The sequence below is a fragment of the Haliotis rufescens genome, unplaced genomic scaffold, assembly GCF_023055435.1.
Source record: "Haliotis rufescens isolate VD_foot unplaced genomic scaffold, xgHalRufe1.0.p SCAF_13, whole genome shotgun sequence".
NCBI classification, from domain to species: Eukaryota; Metazoa; Mollusca; class Gastropoda; order Lepetellida; family Haliotidae; genus Haliotis; species Haliotis rufescens.
In genome coordinates this window covers 12,814,527-12,837,569 of record NW_025963813.1, presented here as the reverse complement: position 1 = coordinate 12,837,569, position 23,043 = coordinate 12,814,527, and the positions used below count along the sequence as shown (strand labels likewise).

At 41.7% G+C, this 23,043-nt stretch overlaps 1 protein-coding gene across 5 annotated transcripts in view; it reads right to left on the bottom strand.

The window, feature by feature from the left end:
- LOC124139127 (ATP-dependent translocase ABCB1-like) overlaps nt 1-23,043 on the bottom strand; it is a 176,530-nt gene that overhangs the window by 115,933 nt on the left and 37,554 nt on the right. For all 5 annotated transcript variants that reach the window (XR_007220335.1, XM_048394202.1, XM_048394203.1 and 2 more), the window contains 15 exons: nt 22,452-22,623; nt 21,345-21,469; nt 20,497-20,613; nt 18,646-18,721; nt 17,628-17,741; nt 15,691-15,801; nt 15,299-15,424; nt 13,956-14,159; nt 11,437-11,607; nt 10,365-10,569; nt 9,978-10,132; nt 7,133-7,279; nt 5,628-5,729; nt 3,213-3,374; nt 2,317-2,449 (listed from right to left, as the gene is read on the bottom strand). Coding sequence is in view for 4 of the 5 variants with exons in the window: in XM_048394202.1 (XP_048250159.1) it covers nt 2,317-2,449; nt 3,213-3,374; nt 5,628-5,729; nt 7,133-7,279; nt 9,978-10,132; nt 10,365-10,569; nt 11,437-11,607; nt 13,956-14,159; nt 15,299-15,424; nt 15,691-15,801; nt 17,628-17,741; nt 18,646-18,721; nt 20,497-20,613; nt 21,345-21,469; nt 22,452-22,623 (2,120 nt within the window). In the remaining variant the exon portion in view is untranslated. The remainder of the gene's footprint in view (nt 1-2,316; nt 2,450-3,212; nt 3,375-5,627; nt 5,730-7,132; nt 7,280-9,977; nt 10,133-10,364; nt 10,570-11,436; nt 11,608-13,955; nt 14,160-15,298; nt 15,425-15,690; nt 15,802-17,627; nt 17,742-18,645; nt 18,722-20,496; nt 20,614-21,344; nt 21,470-22,451; nt 22,624-23,043) is intronic.

Genomic DNA, 23,043 nt, shown 5'->3' with positions numbered 1-23,043 from the left:
CAATTGGCACCAATGACGTCATATTGCAAGGGGCATAAGCCATGGTGTTTTTGTTGTGGAAATAGAACACTTGGTAAATGTGAAAAAAAAAATAGTTTTAATGCGAAAAATATGTTAATTAATTGTGATATTTTTATATTTTTGTCTATGACACTTCTGTGTTAACACTTTTAATGTGGAAAAAGTACAAGAAAAATAGGTTCATTTCCGTGTGAACTTGCCCTTTCAACTTTTTCAATTTGTAGACAGTAATTAGCAGTGTCTTCAGTGTAAAAAGTACTGCTAACAGCTTCAGTAGCAGAGCCATTAGTGATGTCATTTGATTGTGACGTCATGGTAACCAGTGACGTCACAATGGTCTGCAAAGTATTGTGATGTAATTTCATTGCAGCGATATCTACAGTGTAGATATCGCTTGATCTAATCCAAGCAATATCTCCTGTGGGAGCCAGTTTTGGATGATAAATAGAGAATCTCACCCGAGTGTCTTTTGATATCAAATATATCAACACGAGTTGATAAAAGTGGAAAAATCCGAGGCTTGCCGAGGATTTTTGCCACTTTTATCAACGAGTGTTGATATATTTGATATCAAAAGACAAGAGGGTGAGATTTTATTTATCATCCAACATCATTCTTTCAACTTTTTCAATTTGTAGACAGTAATTAGCAGTGTCTTCAGTGTAAAAAGTACTGCAAACAGCTTCAGTAGCAGAGCCATTAGTGATGTCATTTGATTGTGACGTCATGGTAACCAGTGACGTCACAATGGTCTGCAAAGCATTGTGATGTAATTTCATTGCAGCGATATCTACAGTGTAGATATCGCTTGATCTCATCCAAGCGGTATCTCCTGTGGGAGCCAGTTTTGGATGATAAATGATGCTTACAGGAAGTCATTGTTTGTTTGTTTGTTTGTTTGTTGTTTAACGCCACACACAGCAATATTCCATCTATATGCCGGCGGTCTGTAAATAATCGAGCCTGGACCAGTCAATCCAGTGATTGATATCATGAGCAATGGTCCACACAATTGGGATCGATGACATGCATCAACCAAGTCAGCGAGCCTGACCACCCGATCCCAACAGTTGCCTCTTACGACAAGCACAAGCATAGTCGCCTTTTACGGCAAGCATGGGTTGCTGAAGACCTATTCTACCCCGGATCTTCATGGGTGTCATCTGTATTTACACACGTCCAATAAAAATTGCGAGGCAAAAGACAGCATACACTTGAAAACTTGATTTGACGACTTACAAACCTTAACAGTGAGTGAGTGAGTGAGTTGGGTTTAACGCCGCTTTTAGCAGTATACCAGTTATATCACAGCGTGTCAGCTGAATGTGGGAGGAAAGCCCGAAGTGATGCAGGTCTCAGACGTTTACCACTTAGGTGAAACCCACGAGCAAGGGTATGGTGCTGACAAACCTAGAAACATAATTGGGGCGAACCGGGATGCGAACCCACAATCATAGGTTTCTGGCGTGCCCAAGGGACGCAACTCTGCACAGCGAATTGCGGAGCCTTAGACAACTGGGCCACCCGTGCCCCCACAAACTATAACAGTCCCCCAAAAAATTGCAAACATAACTATGATACCTGTATCAAATACATCACCATCGAATAACTATTTCTTGTTTGTTTCACTTTAAACACCATCAAACATGAGTGAATACTGTTTCTTAGTCCTGCACCATGACCGTAGAATATATTTATTTTATGAAAATATAATAATCTAGAAATGCATACAAAAGCAAGTCTAGCCAGCTCAAGCTAGCTCTATTCCACAATTCTGAAATCAGCATAGGGAAAATTTTTTATTTTTCGAGTCAAGAAGGATATTGTGTAATATAAGATTTCAGAGACTAAATGTTAGTCTAAATGTTTCTTTGCCTGGTAGTTTATGTGGACCAGACGATGTTGATTGTTTCTTGTCAGATAACACGTTCATCTCATCATGTGACCTGACAAAGTTGATATTCTCGCAAGTGGCAGAGTTACTTTGTCAGATGTTGATCCTGTTACTCAAAAAGGAATTGTTCTATTTATCAGGTATTTTCTAAGTAATCTTCATGATCTTATTCTGACAACAATAATATCCGGTAAGATCTGGCTTAAAGTGTTAGTTCACTTGACTGAGATTTCAACTTCACGTTTTCAGATAAAAAACGATATCTAGGGATTGGTTTGAGACTTTTCATCCATGACTGTACTGACAAAGGATTTGCATCAGTTCTTTAGAAATGACACTCATATCAAAGCAAACAGTAGCATGATGCATATCTCCCCTGTTAGACCCTGTCGGACACTCACCTGCTAAAGCCATGACAGGTACACCGCCCAGGACAACCAGAGCTAATTTCCAGCCAAAGATAAAGGCAATGACAAGACCGGCAGCCAGACCCACGAGAGACTGAATCATGGTAGCTAGACGAATGCCTGTCGCCTGCAACAGAGTAACAGCACGTGAGGTTAGACTGACCTCAACAGCTTAAATAAATCAATGCAATTTTGACTTGGCAGTCATATTGAAACATCATTTTAGCCCATTACATTTCTGAAAGTTACCACTAAGAAACCTGACATGCTGTCCCTTCCCACAATGTCTGTAGTATTACTGCATTTCAACATCACTTTGGGCTTATGAAATTGAAATGTTGTGAATGATCACTGCAATAGAGAGTCCCAAAGCTACTGTGGCCATATTTTGGGCATATATCATTATGATGTGGTATGAGTAACGTATACCGTATTTGACGTAAGAAGCGCCCGGGGCGCTCTCAAAATTAGAAATAGGGGGCTCTTATTATAAAATATTTTTGGAAAAATAAAAAACAGAGTTAAAAGATCGTAAATTTCGTAGTTTGTGCTGACAGCCTGAAATGTTATAAAACAAAAGTATGTGCGTATCATACACGACAGATATATTTTCCAGAAATTAATTTCACATAAATAAGAGGGCATATAACACACAAAGGCGTATTATACACGAATAAATAAGTCTTGTGAACATTGATGAATCGGAAGGGGTGCTAACTGGGATTGTTCACTAGCCAATATATTAGCAAACATCGCTATGGGCACTTATTAGAGCAGGGCGCTAATTACGTTGAATACGGTAATACATATTTGTACATTTGCAACAACCATTGTTTATAATGTCATTTGAGAAATTTTCATAGCTAATAATGCATTCATAAATAACTAACATTTTTGACCATGGACGCATCTGTGGCCAGTCTTGTGGTCAAGGCACCTGACGAGTGCTTGGGGTCATCGAAGTAAGCCACATCCTGTCGGAGTATGTTCTTGAATGTCTTCAGTCTCAGCCTCATTGTCAGTCTCTCGCCTGATTGGCCAAATGAATAGGTCTAAAAAGGAACACAAATGGTCAAGTGAATTATTGTTCTGTAATTCGTGGGGTAATTCGACGCCCAGTCGTCGCGATTTGCTGTGCAGAGTTGCGTCCCTTGGGCACGCCAAAAACCTATGATTGTGGGTTCAAATCCCGGTTCGCCCCGATTATGTTTCTAGGTTTGTCAGCACCATACCCGTGCTCGTGGGTTTCACCAAAGTAGTAAACGTCTGAGACCTGCATCACTTCAGGCTTTCCTCCCACATTCAGCTGACATGCCGTGATATAACTGGAATAATGTTAAAAGCGGCGTTAAACCCAACTCACTCACTCTGTAATTCGTGAAAACGGTTTAGTCTCCCAATGGCTGTGGTTCCAGCTGTAACCTGGGCTGAAACCCTGTGAAGATTCCAGGGTAGAATCTGTCCCCAGTGACCCATGCTTGTCATCACAGTCACCAAGAACTGATCGGGTGGTGTTACTGGGCTGAAACCCTGTGAAGATTCCAGGGTAGAATCTGTCCCCATTGACCCGTGCTTGTCATCACAGTCACCAAGAACTGATCGGGTGGTGTGCTTGGGCTGAAACCCTGTGAAGATTCCAGGGTAGAATCTGTCCCCAGTAACCCGTGCTTGTCATCACAGTCACCAAGAACTAATCGGGTGGTGTGCTTGGGCTGAAACCCTGTGAAGATTCCAGGGTAGAATCTGTCCCCAGTAACCCGTGCTTGTCATCACAGTCACCAAGAACTAATCGGGTGGTGTGCTTGGGCTGAAACCCTGTGAAGATTCCAGGGTAGAATCTGTCCCCAGTAACCCGTGCTTGTCATCACAGTCACCAAGAACTAATCGGGTGGTGTGCTTGGGCTGAAACCCTGTGAAGATTCCAGGGTAGAATCTGTCCCCAGTAACCCGTGCTTGTCATCACAGTCACCAAGAACTGATCGGGTGGTGTGCTTGGGCTGAAACCCTGTGAAGATTCCAGGGTAGAATCTGTCCCCAGTGACCCCTGCTTGTCATCACAGTTGCCAAGAACGGATCGGGTGGTGTGCTTGGGCTGACACCCTGTGAAGATTCCAGGGTAGAATCTGTCCCCAGTGACCTGTGCTTGTCCACACAGACGCCAAGAACGGATCGGGTGGTGTGACTCAGCTGGTTGCACGTCATCATGCGCTGATGGTGTGGATCAATTCTCATGGTGTTCCTGGTCCAGACTCGATACTTTACACATTGCCATAAGATTAAGCTGAAACATTGCTGACTGCTGCATCAAACATCATTCACTTATTCGCTCACCTGGTTAAAACACATTTCTGCTCGCTCACACATACACACACCAAAAAAGGATGTCATTGCTTGACAACCAACTGTTTCTCTCTTCCACCAACTCTCCTAACCTTAAGTCAAGATTGCCTCCCTTTTAGTAAAAGGTTTTTGGTTTGGTTTGTTGTTTTACGCGAGACCGCCTCCGTGGTCTAATGGTAGAGCGTCCGCCCGGAGAGTGGAAGGTCCGGGGTTCGATCCCCAGCCGCGTCATACCAAAAGACGTTAAAAAATGGTACTTGTTGTTACCCTGTCTGGCGCTCGACATTAAGGGGCCAAAACAAGGGCTGGTCGGCTCGGAGTCAGTATACTGTGTCTGAGTGGGGTATTCATGTTTAACTGCGGCATGGTATCTCAGTGTGCTAGCACTATAAATCGGCATCAGTCCGGACTAGTACAAGCAGCCACACACAAACACACACACGTACATGCACGTCGCCATATAAGTGCAATAATCTTCGATGCGACGTTAAATCCCATTTCACCTCACCTGTTGTTTTACGCCGCACTCAGCGATATTCCAGCTATATGACGGCAGTCTGTAAATAATCAAATCTGAACCTGACAATCCAGGAATTGATATCATGAACATTGATCCACACAATTGGGATCGATGACATGCTTCAACCAAGTCAGCGAGCCTGACCACCCGATCCCGGTAGTCGCCTCTTACCACAAGCATAGTCGGCTTTTACGGCAAGAATGGGTTGCTTAAGACCTATTCTACCCCGGATCTTCACGGGTAGTCAGTGATAAGAACAATCCTGAGTTATACATTTTTCACTATAGCTGGAATGGAGGCAATTTTGATGTCGTAAATTTAAGGTAATGAGAAATGCAGGGATGTTCAGGGTATAATTCTTTATATGTGTACAATGAATAAAGTCAAATCATGTACTGTACTATGATGTGACTGGAATGTAGTTAATAGTGGCATCAAGCAATACCTGGATGGAGTTTGTGAGGAAGTTGGCGCCACCTAGCGCCAGGAACATGAGGCTCCAGAACACAGCGTCATCCTTTAGCTGGTCTCCTGTCTCTCCGAACACCTGGAGACAGTGGAGGGTCATATCATTAACACTTACATGTAGCACCTTACAGGTTCTACTACACCAAATCAGAACCAGTTGGGACAGTGCAGTTTTTGTAGGAAGCCTTCAGTGCAGATCGAGAGATATCTGCTGGCTGTGATTGGAGGATATTCTGTAAGATTTTTATGTCTTTTAAATCTACATCTATATGGTTATTAAAACTGACCATGTTTTTCTATATTTATTACTGTCTTTTTCAACATGATGACTTATGCTGAATGTGACCACAGCTATTTTCAAGTAGGTGACATTTGGTGCGAAACTGGGGGTGGTGTGTTCAGCTTCCTGTACTCGGATAAGGAGCTGGCTTAGCTAGTCCTATTTTTATGTTTTTATTGCTGCTCTAAGGCCAAACTGTGCACACATGTACAGGTAATAGCTGTTGAATGCTTAGTTATTTTTTTAAAAATATAACGTAACTAAAGAAGTCTATGAGAAAACATTTGGCTGTGTGTAACCTACAGGACCTTTAAGGCCAAACAAATTGTATTGCTTGTTTAATGGACTTTTTTGGTCACAATTGAAACAAACATATCAGTGTTGTATTAAGGTTCATTAAAAGAAAGTCCTGATATGAAAATACCAAATATTGTTACTAATATACAAATATATATTAACAATGAATTTAAAAAACCCATAAAGTAACGCATCAGTAGTGAGTGCGTGAATTAGTGAGTATGGTTTTACGCCGCTTTTAGCAATATTCCAGCAATATCACGGCGGGGGACACCAGAAATGGGCTTCACACATTGTACCCATGTCGGGAATCGAACCCGGGTCTTCGGCGTGACGAGCGATCGCTTTAACCACTAGGCTACCCGACCGCCCCTTAAACGCATCAGTAAAACATGACAGTAAAAAACATAGTTTTTTACTAATTTTTGTACTAATCTGGCACGTACAAGGAACACACATACTTTGAATGAAAGATTGCCAATACTGATTTCCCACTCTAAGGCTAAAAAAATTAATAGTTTTGGTTCTGAGGCACTGCCCACATCATCATAAAGTTCATTGCACGTTTCGTTTTTGTTTCCATTTTCAATTTTTTTGGTGCATTGTGTTTAAGTATAAGGATTATTATATTTTTTTGAAAATGGAAATAAAAACAAAAAGGGAGGCAGACTTTATGATGATCCGGGTGGTGCCTGAGAACCAAGACTATTATTTTTTTTTAGCCTAAACAACACAGCAAAGCAAACAAATAATATTGATATTCTTATAGAAAATGCAACACAACAGTTTTGAGATAAAAAAAGAATAAAGACCAATTACTGAAAACCCAAAGGAGACTGATAATATGATACAAATTATTATCGTTTATAACTGAAAAGTATTTTTATAGAATTGATTTTACTCACCCTGATAATTTCACTGAAGAACACGGCAAACAGTGGCATAGTGCAGCCATTGAGGGAGGCAGCGATACACCCCATGATGATGAAAGGCAGTTCAGGTGAATTCTCCTGCATCATTCGACAAAACCCAGGCTTGGTGACTTCCTCTTCCTGCCAAACATAATAACATTTATCATCCAAAACTGACTTCCAAAGGAGATAACGCTTAAGGATTGATGATGTATTCGTTGACGTGCATCAGCTGATGAAGACAGTGCCTCAGTGAAGCGCTTCATGGTGAGGCACTGTCTTCATCAGCTGATGAATGTCAACAAATACAACTTCAATCCTTATATTAACCGAGACATAAATCACAACAAAACAATCCATTAAACATCAAACTTTAATTATTTAAAGCGAACTATATGAACGCGGAGAGTCGTGACATCGTGACGTCATCCGTCCCAAACATTCCATTTGGAGTGACATCCCTTGGTTTTAAAAACGGCAGAAAATGGAGGCTACGGCAATGTCATTCACTTGAAATCAAAGTTGCACCCAGTAAAGTTAGGGTTGGAAAAAAATCCAGACCCGACTGATGCTGAAAATGGATTAATATTAACGTTCTGTGAACTTTAGATGTGTGTTTAAGACATACATGTACTACGGCTGCTGATGACGGGGATTACCGCTTGAGGCGACGCGGTTGGATTTCCCAAAGCAATACATGACAGTGTTGAGATCAGCGATTTCTTTTGGTAAGTCAAGCATTCTCGGTTATAGCTTCGAATGGACTCTTCATTTCGGTGACACGATATATACAGGATCTGCCTGGCTTCAAAGCCTGCATCATTCATAGCCTAAATCTATGTCACTCTCAGTTTTCCCAAATGATTTTTAATGGTTTTTTTAGACATTGAGGAATCCCACTAAAGAAGTTCTGTATGTATCCGCTCAACTGACAACGTAATCACGTGACATACTGACGTTCATCAGGAAATAATTAAATTTTCGTTGTGTTCATTGAAATTCCTGTATTCTGATTAGCTGAATTGGTCACGTGTTATTGCATTCATTTCCCAATGAATGTAAAAAATTAAGCCACGCCCACCGAGGCGCACTACTTTTATTACTTCGGAATGTCGAGGAATCCCAATATTACAGCCGAGGGATCCCTTTCTGCTCACGTGTATCGTCATGCACAGGACATGTAGCGACTTTCATGCATATTCATTGTCCAAACAAACCTTTGAAACCGAAGGCCGAGAATGAATCAAACAGCAAACGTGCAGGCTCGCTCGCCTGTTTTTGTTTCTGCTCGCCTCGGTTCAACTTTCATGACTTCGGGTTTCCTTTCTAACTAGCATTTTTCCAACTGTGTTTTACCGTAATCAGGGAAGTAATGTTTGAATCTGGCGGTAACTGACCATGTAATTTGAAACAGCCGCCTTAAAAAAATTCTCCCGGACATATTTCTTCCGGTTCGTTACAGTCTGACTGTTGCAGTTCTTTTCGCCACTTGTCTTAACTGACAGGTCCAATGAACATTGTTTTGATCCTGCTCTCCGTTGATTGGCTACTGACAGTGTAGGCGTGTCAATTTATGTGCATAAATTAAGCAATCACCTGATTCATGCACGCCACAGTATGTATTCCTACACCTGGAATGTTTGTCAATGTCGTCATTTTTGTCTGTTTTGATATATACAACTGTTTTTGGTTAAACTATTGTAGATAAAACATGTTTTATGTTGTCGAATTTAATTATAAGCATTGACTGTATTTGTTTCGGTTCATTGAGGTATGAATCGAAAAACCAATGTGCATACTTTTGTAAGAATCCGCTACGCGGATTCATACAGTTTGCACATTGGTTTTTCGATTCATACCTCAATGAACCGAAAAAAATACACAGTCAATGCTTAAATGAATGATAATCGCTACTGTCAATATTTGACAATGCTTTGCAGACAATTGTGATGCATCAGTTACCATGGTGTCACAATCAAATGACATCACTAATTTCACTGCCACTATACTTTTTACACTCCAGACACACCCTTGTGTCTTTTCATATCAAATATATCAACACTCATCAAAAAAAGTTTTAAACTCCTTGGCAAGCCTCAGAGTCTTAAACCTTCATTTGACTCGTGTTGCTATATTTGGTATCAAAGAAACACTACAATACTGCCATTAAAAAACCCAACCAACTTCATGTTTAACAGAACTGTCACCCATTTATTAGGCAAAGCATCAAATCAAACATTATTACATTGATTTCAAGACTTAAGTTTACAAAGAATAAGGAAGGGTAAAGGAATATTTGTCCCAGCAGAATAGTTAAATTTGAAAGTTATGGAAAACATGTTTCAATGGCTAACAACAAGCTTTTCTTTCTTACACCTGCAAGTTCTGGACTTCTTGCATGATCAACCAGCTAAAATGGCTAAAATGGGTTAAAAAGGCAGGCTTTACAACTTCAAAATATAATCGAACTATGAGCAAGTCTGTTTGACCCAAGATGAATTTTGTGCCATATGTCTTGTACTGTCTTAGTCTTCATTTCCTGGAAAATCAGCTCCGGTCAAAGACTTGATCATGTTCAAATATAACAAAATCAACACATAGTATCTTAATCTCTGGAATTGCCAAAAATCCAAAACATGGAAGTGTGGAGAAAACAAAGCTGAATTCTCTTTCATGTGAAAACTTTCAAAGAAAATTCTAAAAGATCACTGATTCAACAAAACAATCATCACAAATATTATTTTCCTATTTTTCTCTAAAATCATCACACAAAAATATTTTGATCTTATTTTTTCTAAAATCATCACAAATGTTATATTCCTGTTTTACATACACCTACCTCTGCCTCTTCTTCCTTTGTTTTTGGTTTGGATGTTTGACTTGACACCTGACGGGAAACCTGGTGGTCTGCTGCAGGGGTCTTGGCTTTCGATGACTGGCGTTTAAAGTCCACACGTTTGAAGGGTTCTCCATCAGAGACATGGCCGTTCTCAACTGAATATGAAGAAAAGCATGGAATATACTTTTAGATAAAGCATATTTTCCTTCTTCTAATCTGGAATTCAAAGAAAATTATTAAATAAAGTTTTAGATAAAGTGTATTTTTACTTTTCTAATCTGGAATTCAAAACACAACCAGCAGATCCTATCATGACAAAGGGACACAATTCTGCACAGTGACCTACAGCACCCAGACCACTGTGCTGTGGAGAAACCAGTTCCATACCGGATGCTTTCTTGTCATCAGCATCGACCTCCTCCGCGATGGTCTGCAGAGTGACCAGCTGGTAGTACGGCCCGTTGTGGGACATCAGCTCGGAGTGTTTCCCCTGTTCCACGATCTCGCCGTCCTGCAGCACGTAGATGACGTCGGCGTTCTGGATTGTGGATAGTCGGTGAGCAACCATGATAGTCGTGCGTCCTTCTCGGGCCTGTTGGGGAGATCAGTGAGATATGCTGACTTGTGATTCTAGTGATCTTATCAGTGTTATGTTATGATCATGTCCGAAGTCCTATACCTTGTGTAATGTTATGACATATGTCTGAGGTCCTTGTGTAATGATATGACATATGTCTGAGGTCCTTGTGTAATGATATGACATATGTCTGAGGTCCTTGTGTAATGTTATGACACATGTCCGAGGTCTTTGTGTAATGTTATGACACATGTCCGAGGTCTTTGTGTAATGTTATGACACATGTCCGAGGTCCTTGTGTAATGATATGACATATGTCCGAGGTCCTTGTGTAATGATATGACATATGTCTGAGGTCCTTGTGTAATGTTATGACACATGTCCGAGGTCTTTGTGTAATGTTATGATATATGTCCGAGGTCTTTGTGTTATGTTATGACACATGTCCGAGGTCTTTGTGTAATGTTATGACATATGTCCGAGGTCTTTGTGTAATGTTATGACACATGTCCGAGGTCTTTGTGTAATGTTATGACACATGTCCAAGGTCCTTGAGTAATTTTATGACACATGTCCGAGGTCCTTGTGTAATGTTATGACATATGTCCAAGGTCCTTGTTTAAAGTTATGACACATGTCCGAGGTCTTTGTGTAATGTTATGACACATGTCCAAGGTCCTTGAGTAATTTTATGACACATGTCAGAGGTCTTTGTGTAATGTTATGACATATGTCCAAGGTCCTATATCTTGTCTTGTTTTAGGATATATATCTTAGTTCCTATACTTTGTGTAGTCTTATGATATATTGTCTTGTGTTATAATATATGTCTGAGGTCCTTAACCTTGTTTGGTGTTTGGATATAAGTCTGAGGTCCCATACCTTGTCTAGAGCCGCCTGCACTATGCCCTCACTCGCAGAGTCCAGAGCTGAGGTGGCCTCATCCAACAGCAGGATCTTGGGGTCGCGGACCAGGGCGCGGGCGATGGCCACCCTCTGTTTCTGTCCTCCAGATAGCTGAGCTCCCCGCTCTCCAACCAGGGTATCGTAACCCTGAAACAAGCATAGTTCTGTAACACCTCAACTATTAAAACATAGCATGGTGATTTCTGGCTGGGTTACATCCTCAAGTATCCAGGGTACTAATGCTAAATATAACTTCTTTCGATGATGATTAATACCCTTGACCCATTTGCCGCCACAACATTGTCTCGGAAGTGATGTCACTATTCAATCGTGACCAACTTGTGTTAATCCGGGACAAGCCGATTAGCAACTCGTGCCCCTCTCGTGGCCATTTTTGTTACTGTGACTCTAAACGCAAACGGGCATAGCCAAAAGAATTGTCAACTCATTGCGCAATGATTCACGAATATTCCCCCATATATCATATATATTCCAGATGCTATTGAAAACAAATCATATGACGGAACATATTTAACCGTATCTTGGGTATATTTTTAAATGGAATACATATGTAAAATCAAAAATCGTTCCTGAGGGATCCTTTGACCAAACTACATGAAGTCATATGCGCATTCTGATTGTTTTGTCATAGTTTCGCACATAACATTCATCGATTTGGGGATGAGTCTTCTTGCAGGTTACAGAATGGGGCGAGAGGTGATGAATGGTCACTATCTGCATCTCCTCTTATCCCTAACTTAGCAAAGAAGTTCTCTCGCTCATGAGATTTATTTCATAGGACAGAATTATATAGCAGTGTGTTATTCAAACCAGGCTGAAAATGAAGCTATGACAGTGTACAAGCCCAGGGTATTGAAAGAATTAAGATATGATAGACAGGATACTCAAGGATGATTAGGCTTGAACCAACTGGCAGCTTAGCAAGTTTGAGCAAAGTACTTTAAAACCTACTTTGATTGTCTACGAACTATTATGTGACGGTTAAAACCGACTACAAGAAAATGTGTCATGGTATACAAGAGTAAGTACATATTGCTGAAGGGTTCACTGAAAGGGTACTACAGAACTGTACTAGGGTTGAATTGAGATAAAATAGCTAAATAAGCGAGACATAAGTTCAAGAAACATTCTTTCAAGAAAATGTTTCAAATACAAATATTTTCATTTCATTTTATTTTTCACTTTTGCAAAGATAAAGGAAGCCTTCTTGATAAAACAAGTCAAATAATTATTCAAAGCCTTATGAAATCTGTTTGCTTGTGTTGCAATGCTGTCCACATGTGGGGTTTCCATGTGCTGGTCACGTTGGGGTGATAAGTTGGTTTGTTTGATGTTTTACACCGCACTCAGCAATATTCCAGCTCTATGACGGCGGTGGGTGATAAGTGGAACCTGTGGTCAGATTTGGTGACTTGTTTGATTGTGTGTCATCATACAACATTGATATTAGCTCACAATATCGATCACTGGATTGTCTGGTCCAGACTCTGTTATTTACAGGCTGCAATCATAGAAGTGGAGTGAATAAGTGAGTATGGTTTTACGCCGCTTTTAGCAATATTCCAGCAATATCACAGCGGAGGACACCAGAAATGGGCTTCACACATTGTACCCATGTCGGGAATCAAACCCGGGTCTTTGGCATGACTAGCAAACGCTTTAACCACTGGGCTACCCGACCGCCCCCATATAAGTGCAATAATGCTGAGTGCAGCAAACAAACAAAACACCGTAGTCAGCAATATTCCAAGTCAGTAAGTAGGAAACTGTGTCTGGACCTCCACTGAGTTGCCTCTTGAGTACCGAGATGAACCCAGGCCCCCAGGATGATTTTGTATAAGTTTACAAATTAAATAAATGTATAAAAAATAAACATATCATACCAGTACCTTCCCAGTCACTTTGCTCAAACTTATTTAACAGTTTGTGGCCGAGTTATTTTCTATTTCATTTTACCACCATTTACTTTCCTTAAATTCACCTCTGAATTACTACATTTACTATGCATGTGGTAATATGCATAACATTTTTTTAATAATGACAATATTGGTGTATAATAATAACTTTATTGATAATTTTAACTTTATTCCAAACTTTCGGGTTGTAATCTATCGGACCGTCATTCAGGCGATGTTTCTGTCGGATCACGATCTGAAAAATACTATCATGAAAGTATATCCCGTGGATAAGCCGACACCTTTCTATCTTTTTTCTGGTCCTCAAAATTCGGCTTTTCTGCAGTCATATACGGTATGGTTTTATGCTGCTTTTAGCAATAATCCAGCAATATCAGGGCAGGGGACACCAGAAAATGGGCTTTACACATTGCACCCATGTTGGGAATTGAACCCGGGTCTTCGGCATGGCAAGCCAATGCTTTACCCACTAGGCTACCCAACCCCACCCCACCATTGCTATAAGGGGAAGAGAAACTCCAAGCTGCTGCTGGTGCTGCTTGTGTGATCAGGACTCACCTGGGGTAGTTTGGTGATGTAGTCGTGAGCGTTAGCCTGCTTTGATGCCTTCATGATGTCTGCCTCAGTTGCATCAGGGTTGCCGAGGAGAATATTCTCCCTGATAGTGCAGCCAAACAGAATTGGTTCCTGTGACACGATGCCGATATTTTGTCTGAGCCAGGGGATGTTCAGTTCCTTCAAGTTGGTGTTATCCAGGTACACCTGTGTAAGTGAGTGAGTTGGGTTAAATGGAGTGTTCCAGTTATACCAGAGATTCAGATTGATGTAGTAGGAAAGGCAGCAGTGAAGCAGATCATAGGAGTTTACAACATTTGATGAAACAAATGAGAATGGGTATGAATCTGACAAATAAAGAATCAGGATAAAGGTGAATCTGGGGTTCAAATAAATTATCATATTATCCTGGCACGCCTAAGGGATGCAACTCTTCATGGCAAATTGCAGTTATATTGTAAGAGAGTGAGATAAATGATTTTTTAAAAATAAAGATTAATCAATGCTTTTTGCAGATGGATGATACATACTTTCACACTAAACACATTTCTCTTAAGAAAATTTATAGCATAAGGAATACAGTGTCTCAAATGCCTGGTACCTTCCAAGGAATTACTGACCGAAAATTGGCATTACGAATACAGTGTCTCAAATGCCTGGTACCTTCCAAGGAATTACTGACCGAAAATTGGCATTACGAATACAGTGTCTCAAATGCCTGGTACCTTACAAGGAATTACTGACCGAAAATTGGCATTAGGAATACAGTGTCTCGAATGCCTGGTACCTTCCAAGGAATTACTGACCGAAAATTGGCATTAGGAATACAGTGTCTCGAATGCCTGGTACCTTCCAAGGAATTACTGACCGAAAATTGGCATTAGGAATACAGTGTCTCAAATGCCTGGTACCTTCCAAGGAATTACTGACCGAAAATTGGCATTACGAATACAGTGTCTCGAATGCCTGGTACCTTCTAAGGAATTACTGACCGAAAATTGGCATTAGGAATACAGTGTCTCGAATGCCTGGTACCTTCCAAGGAATTACTGACCGAAAATTGGCATTAGGAATACAGTGTCTAGAATGCCTGGTACCTTCCAAGGAATTACTGACCGAAAATTGGCATTAGGAATACAGTGTCTCAAATGCCTGGTACCTTCCAAGGAATTACTGACCGAAAATTGGCATTAGGAATACAGTGTCTCGAATGCCTGGTACCTTCCAAGGAATTACTGACCGAAAATTCAAATGATAATTTGTTACTTTGGTACCATTGTTTGGAATTTACCTACAAGGAATTCTGTACAAGCTAACATGATCATGATGACATATATTTGACCTACATTTCCTGAATCTGGGTCATAGAACCTCTGAATGAGGTTGACTGTGGTAGACTTGCCACACCCACTGGCGCCAACGAGGGCCACGGTCTGCCCGGGCTGAACCGTCAGGTTGAAGTTCTTCATCACCTGCAATACAAGGTCGTAAGTTACAGATGGATGAAGGATGGAAGAAAGGAAGAATGGATAAATATGCCCCCACAAGTTTGGTTTTTGATCTTTACTTGACACATATTGTCAAGGCTGTCGTAAAATCATTGACATTTTTGGATTTATGAAAAATAGGTTGATAGTATTTTTTGTTGCTCTCCCTGTTAAGTGTACATATGCAACGCTATCAAAGGAGTAAACAAAATGAGTACAAATAGTTTCTGGCACATGAATCGGTTGCCTACCTTCACTTCTTTCCTGGTTGGGTAGGAAAACTCCACATTTCGGAACTCCATGAGCCCTTTGACTGACTGAAGTCGAATCCCAGCATCAGCGGAGGCATCGATTGACGGTACCTGCAACAGAGATATGTCAGGTACACAATTATTGTATTGTAAATGTAACAGGTAGATGTCACATTGAATTGTAAATGTAACAGGTAGATGTCACATTGTATTGTAAATGTAACAGGTAGATGTCACATTGTATTGTAAATGTAACAGGTAGATGTCACATTGAATTGTAAATGTAACAGGTAGATGTCACATTGAATTGTAAAGGTAACAGGTAGATGTCACGTAGAGAGGTAAATGTAACAGGTAGATGTCACGTAGAGAGGTAAATGTAACAGGTAGATGTCAGAAAGAGAGGTAAATGTAACAGGTAGATGTCACATAGAGAGGTAAATGTAACAGGTAGATGTCACGTAGAGAGGTAAATGTAACAGGTAGATGTCACGTAGAGAGGTAAATGTAACAGGTAGATGTCATGTAGAGAGGTAAATGTAACAGGTAGATGTCACGTAGAGAGGTAAATGTAACAGGTAGATGTCAGAAAGAGAGGTAAATGTAACAGGTAGATGTCACATAGAGAGGTAAATGTAACAGGTAGATGTCACGTAGAGAGGTAAATGTAACAGGTAGATGTCAGAAAGAGAGGTAAATGTAACAGGTAGATGTCACGTAGAGAGGTAAATGTAACAGGTAGATGTCACATAGAGAGGTAAATGTAACAGGTAGATGTCATGTAGAGAGGTAAATGTTATAGGTAGATGTCAGAAAGAGAGGTAAATGTAACAGGTAGATGTTAGGCCATTGAGGATGGATGGAAAGAATGGATGGACAATAAGGATGGATGGATAGTGAAGGTGAGGTGAGGAGAAATGGGGTTTAACGTCGCGTCCAAGATTATTGCACTTATATAGTGACGTGCTGTACGTGTGTGTGTTTGTGTGGCTGCTTGTACTAGTCCGGACTTATGCCGATTTATAGTGCTAGCTCACTGAGATACCATGCTACAGTTTAACATGAATACCCCACTCAGACACAGTATACTGACTCCGAGCCGACCAGTCCTTGTTTTAGCCCCTTAATGCCGAGGGCCAGACAGGGTAACAACAAGTACCATCTTTTAATGTCTTTTGGTATGACGCGGTCGGGGATCGAACCCCGGACCTTCCGCTCTCCGGGGGGACGCTCTACCACTTGACCACGGAGGCGGTCTGGATGGATAGTAGCGATGGATAACAGTAAGGATGGATGATGGTAAGGATGACCATTGAGGATGGATGGATGCAGGCCTCAAAGTTTACATTTTTACCAGGTAGCCAGTGGTAAAATCAAGAAGTCAAGCCAATATTCTTGGTAGCCAAAAGCATTTGAAATTATCTTTATCAAATAACTATTATAATATGTACAAGTTACAGCACTAGTCTTGAAATTGTATCTTAATGGAAACTGTACTTGAATTTCGTTACTTGTGACTTGAACGATGCAATTTATGTTGCTAGATTATATAGGTATATCCTCGCTTATCCAATGAGCATTGTCAACTAAAATAAAGTACTAATTACATTAATTTTTATGTATTTTGGTTCATTGTCGACTTTAGAAGGAATTATTTGCGAGTACAATTATTAGCAGACGTGTTTTCCAATATCAGCTGTTATTTATTTTTGTGTCTACAGATGTGTAGCAATAGAATTTAGTTGCCACAAGATATTTTTCTTGGTAGTCATTTAGCTACCTCTGAATTTTAGACAGTAGACAAATTGAAATTTAGGTCGCATTGGCTTCCGTTTTAGTCGCAAGTTGGAGGCCTGGGATGGAATGATGGATGGAAAATAAGGATGGATTGATGGATAGATTGATGGATTGATGGATGGATGGATGGATGGACATACATTCTTGAGGATTTCTACAACAGCAGAAGCTGCTCCTTTGGCGGTTGCTATGGCACTGGCATGTGGGGTTGCGTTGCCAATGGAGAAGGAGCCAATCATGACACAGAAAAACACCTGCAAACACATGTATATATGATTGTATACACCAACTATCTGATAAATAACAATGATTCTTTATTTAAATATTTATTACCTGGGCCCACTTGCACAAAGCGATCTTAGCGCTAAGACTATCGTAAGCCTATGTTAAAGTATGGGAGTTACGATCATCTTAGCGCTAAGATCGCTTTGATCACGTGGGCCCTGATGACAGTCCTCGATTCTCTGGAACTAATACATGAAATATTATAGTTAAAAAAATGAAGAAATTATTTTTTTCAGAAAATACACATCAAAATCAAACTTTGCACTGCACCTTTTCTAATAGTATGGAAACCGATCCTTAAATTAGAAAGGAATCCATGCAGTAGTTTTCAAGTTATAGGTTGCACAATGTTTGAGTAATAAATTATAAGTTAAAAAAAAGCAAAAAAAAAGCTGTATTTTAACAACAAATCCAGATATTGAAATCAATCTTCGCACTGACGTAGTTTTCAAGCTATAGGTCACACACAAAAAATGTCCCTCGAAGGACAGATGGAATATAATTTTAAGTCATGGGTATAAAAATCACAGTCTCACCCCAGAACATCAAATGGTCAGTCACTTACCGTATCTTCTTGAGTATAGTGCACATTTTTTTCCCCAAAAGAAGGGGGTGCGCATCAAACACGCCATAATGAATTTTGATGTTTTTTCCCCCAACGCAAAGGCATTACCATGAGCACGTGACACCGGAAATACCACGTCAACAAATGCATACTGAAGTACACAAATTAATCATGTAATTACACTGTCTGGTTATAAAAAGTGTTCATTGTATATCTGAACTTATGTTTGTAACTTATTTCATAAATTTAATTCAAAATTCCATTTACTATTGTTTTAATTAATTTTGTAATAAAGTACAAGCACTCACAGTGAAGACAATGCCCGGAGACAGTCCCTCCTGCATGTTGGATTGCTGCCACTCTGCCACCTGAGTCGAGCCAAACCTGAAACATAATCACCTTACACATGTATTGCAATAAAATGATGGCTTGTTTTGTCGCAGAATATAATCGTAACAACCTGAACCTCATTTTAGTGAGCACATTTTACAGGAAGACAATGTGGCACTTGGTACCTATTCTGCTGGGAAAACCCACAGGGAGACAAACATGGGGTACTGGGGACCTATTCTGCTGGGTATACCCACAGGGAGACAAGCATGGGGTACTGGGTGCCTATTCTGCTGGGAAAACCCACAGGGACACAAGCATGGGGTACTGGGGACCTATTCTATTGGTAATACTCACAGGGAGACAAGCATCAGGTACTGGGTGCCTATTCTGCTGGGAATACTCACAGGGAGACAAGCATGGGGTACTGGGGACCTATCGTGCTGGGAATACTCACAGGGAGACAAGCATGGGGTACTGGGGACCTATCGTGCTGGGAATACTCACAGGGAGACAAGCATGGGGTACTGGGGGCCTATTCTGCTGGGAATACTCACAGGGAGACAAGCATGGGGTACTGGGGACCTATTCTGCTGGGAATACTCACAGGGAGACAAGCATCAGGTACTGGGGTCCTATTCTGATGGGAATACTCACAGGGAGACAAGCATGGGGTACTGGGGACCTATTCTGATGGGAATACTCACAGGGAGACAAGCATGGGGTACTGGGGACCTATTCTGCTGGGTATACCCACAGGGAGACAAGCATGGGGTACTGGGGGCCTATTCTGATGGGAATACTCACAGGGAGACAAGCATGGGGTACTGGGGACCTATTCTGATGGGAATACTCACAGGGAGACAAGCATGAGGTACTGGGGACCTATCGTGCTGGGAATACTCACAGGGAGACAAGCATGGGGTACTGGGGACCTATTCTGCTGGGAATACTCACAGGGAGACAAGCAAGGGGTACTGGGGACCTATCGTGCTGGGAATACTCACAGGGAGACAAGCATGGGGTACTGGGTGCCTATTCTCCTGGGTATACCCACAGGGAGACAAGCATGGGGTACTGGGGACCTATCGTGCTGGGAATACTCACAGGGAGACAAGCATGGGGTACTGGGGACCTATTCTGCTGGGAATACTCACAGGGAGACAAGCATGGGGTACTGGGGACCTATTCTGATGGGAATACTCACAGGGACACAAGCATGGGGTACTGGGGGCCTATCGTGCTGGGAATACTCACAGGGAGACAAGCATGGGGTACTGGGGTCCTATTCTTCTGGGAATACTCACAGGGAGACAAGCATGGGGTACTGGGGGCCTATTCTTCTGGGAATACTCACAGGGAGACAAGCATGGGGTCCTGGGGGCCTATTCATCTGGGAATACTCACAGGGAGACAAGCATGGGGTACTGGGTACTTATTCTGATGGGAATACTCACAGGGAGACAAGCATGGGGTACTGGGGACCTATTCTTCTGGGAATACTCACAGGGAGACAAGCATGGGGTACTGGGGACCTATTCTTCTGGGAATACTCACAGGGAGACAAGCATGGGGTACTGGGGACCTATTCTGATGGGAATACTCACAGGGAGACAAGCATGGGGTACTGGGGACCTATTCTGATGGGAATACTCACAGGGAGACAAGCATGGGGTACTGGGGACCTATTCTAATGGGAATACTCACAGGGAGACAAGCATGGGGTACTGGGGACCTATTCTGATGGGAATACTCACAGGGAGACAAGCATGGGGTACTGGGGACCTATCATGCCATGGAATGGAGGCAATAAAGAAACACATTCTTACCAAAATGCCAGAGCGTAGGCTGAAAACATGACAAACAGCGTGATGCCCATACCAACACCAGTGATGCCAGCCTTCCGTATACCAAGCTTTTTACTGTCCTCAAGGGCACTGGAGTACCTGTAAATACCACGAAGGTACAATCACACAAGATCATTCTCGGTTATGAGCAGATGCATATTGTTTTCTTGGAACCAAATGCTCAAAGGCGCTTTGTTAAACACTTTTAATCATTTAGGAAGCAACAGCATTTCAAATTTGATCCCTGCCTCTTTAAAGACCTAGTGCCACACCATCACACCAGCCATTAGAATCCACTAGGTCTGATCGCCTACTCCCCAGCAGATATGACCATATCATTTCCATTTGCCAATACTATGTAGATCAAGAGATACGTCTTGACCCTCCCAGACCGCCTCTGTGGTTTAATGGTAGAGCGTCCGACCGGAGAGCGGAAGGTCCGGGGTTCGATCCCCGACCGCGTCACACCAAAAGACGTTAAAAGATGGTACTTGTTGTTACCCTGTCTGGCGCTCGGCATTAAGGGCCTAAAACAAAGACTGGTCGGCTTGGAGTCAGTATACTGTGTCTGAGTGGGGTTTTCATGTTAAACTGTGGCATGGTATCTCAGTGAGCTTGCACTATAAATCGGCATCAGTCCGGCCTAGTACAAGCAGCCACACACACACACGTACATGCACGTCGCTATATAAGTGCAATATCACCATTTCACCTCACCTCACCTTGACCCTCCCACTATCCCCTACTTTTTTGGCACAGTAAAGATGGAGACATAATACCCTAGATAATCGAGGATGAGTTCAAATTCAGTTATGGTTATTATTGCAAACCTTGTTATCTCTTGCTTTTGTCCATTAAATGAGATGACCGTTCGGACACAGGACAGCACTTCCTCTGCCACGCTCCCTGCCTCGGCATACTTCTCTTGTTCTCGTTTTGAAAATGATGCAATGGCCTGAAATAGAACAATGAGACACTCAGTTCCTGTTTACAGAATTATTTTTTTTAAATAATATTTAAAATTTAAGATATTGGTTCTGGTGTGTTCTGAATGCTCTTGGGAACATTGCCTTGCTGCAGATTGTGGCTGCTTGACAATCTGTCAGGCACTGTTGCACTCCTGATTAATTGGATGTGTGCAACATCATCAGTCAAATGGTCAGGTCATACAACTATTGCTAGATCAATTTTATTTTTGTTTTATTTATATTTATGTCTATATGTCAAAATGCAGTAGGCAAAACAAAGAAAATACAATAACTATGAAATAACTAAGAAGCATAAACATTAGTGTCAAGGCAATGTTGGTCACCAGCTTATTTATGAATTAAATTCCATTCATCCACAAGTAGAAGTTTAACAGGTGGACAATGGACAGATAGTGGAAAGATCTTGAGCAACAGGCCATGCCTTCGTCAAGCCATGGTTGGTAAAAAACTTCAAGGTCATCCAATTATATGTCAGAAAAATTCCCCAGGGGTATTAAAGGAGGAAGTATATCGGGTGAGAAGTCTCCTACATCTGCCCTGAGCCTGAGGGTGTGGAAGCTAATAACAGGGGGGTGCTTCATGAGCTGAAAATGCAGCACTGGTAACACATGCAATTTTGGTTGAAATCTATTGCATATGCTGTCGACCTGTGAAGATCCGGAGTAGAATAGGTCTTCAGCAACCAATGTTTTCTGTAAAAGGCGTCTATGCTTGTCACAAGAGGCAACTAACGGGATCGAGTGGTCAGACTAGCTGACTTGGTTGATGCATGTGATCCCAATTGCGTGGATCGATGCTCATGATGTCAATCACTGGATTGTCTGGTCCAGACTCGATTATTTACAGACCGCTGTCATATAGCTTGAATATTGCTGAGAGCGACGTTAAACAACAAACACACAAACAAAGAAAGCATTTACTCATACTGTCAGTTGTTAGAATCCTTACCTTGGACATGAATGCACCTGCTATGGCAAGCACAGGAGTCAGTGACATCATCACCAGCGTCAACTTCCATCCATATATAAAGCCGATGACAAATCCCGAGATGAACGCAGAGAAAAACTGAACGCACAAGCTGAACTTATCTCCAATACCTTCTTTTAATTTCTCCAGATCACTGAAATAAAAATCACAGTGACAATTTAGTTTTTAATATTGCCTGCAACATTGTTGCCGTTCTGGATCATCCTTCTGGACCTTTGGAGTACCCAGTTTGGACTCTCTGGGCATCCCTTCTGGACCCTCCCTACAGACAGCCACTCTGGACACCCTGCCTTGACCCTCTCTCTGGACCCTCCCTACAGACAGCCACTCTGGACACCCCACCTTGACCCTCCCTCTGGACCCTTTGGGAACCCTTCTGGACCCTCCTACAGACAGCCTCTCTGGACACCCTGCCTTGACCCTCTCTCTGGACCCTCCCTACAGACAGCCACTCTGGACACCCCACCTTGACCCTCCCTCTGGACCCTTTGGGAACCCTTCTGGACCCTCCCTACAGACAGCCACTCTGGACACCCCACCTTGACCCTCTCAC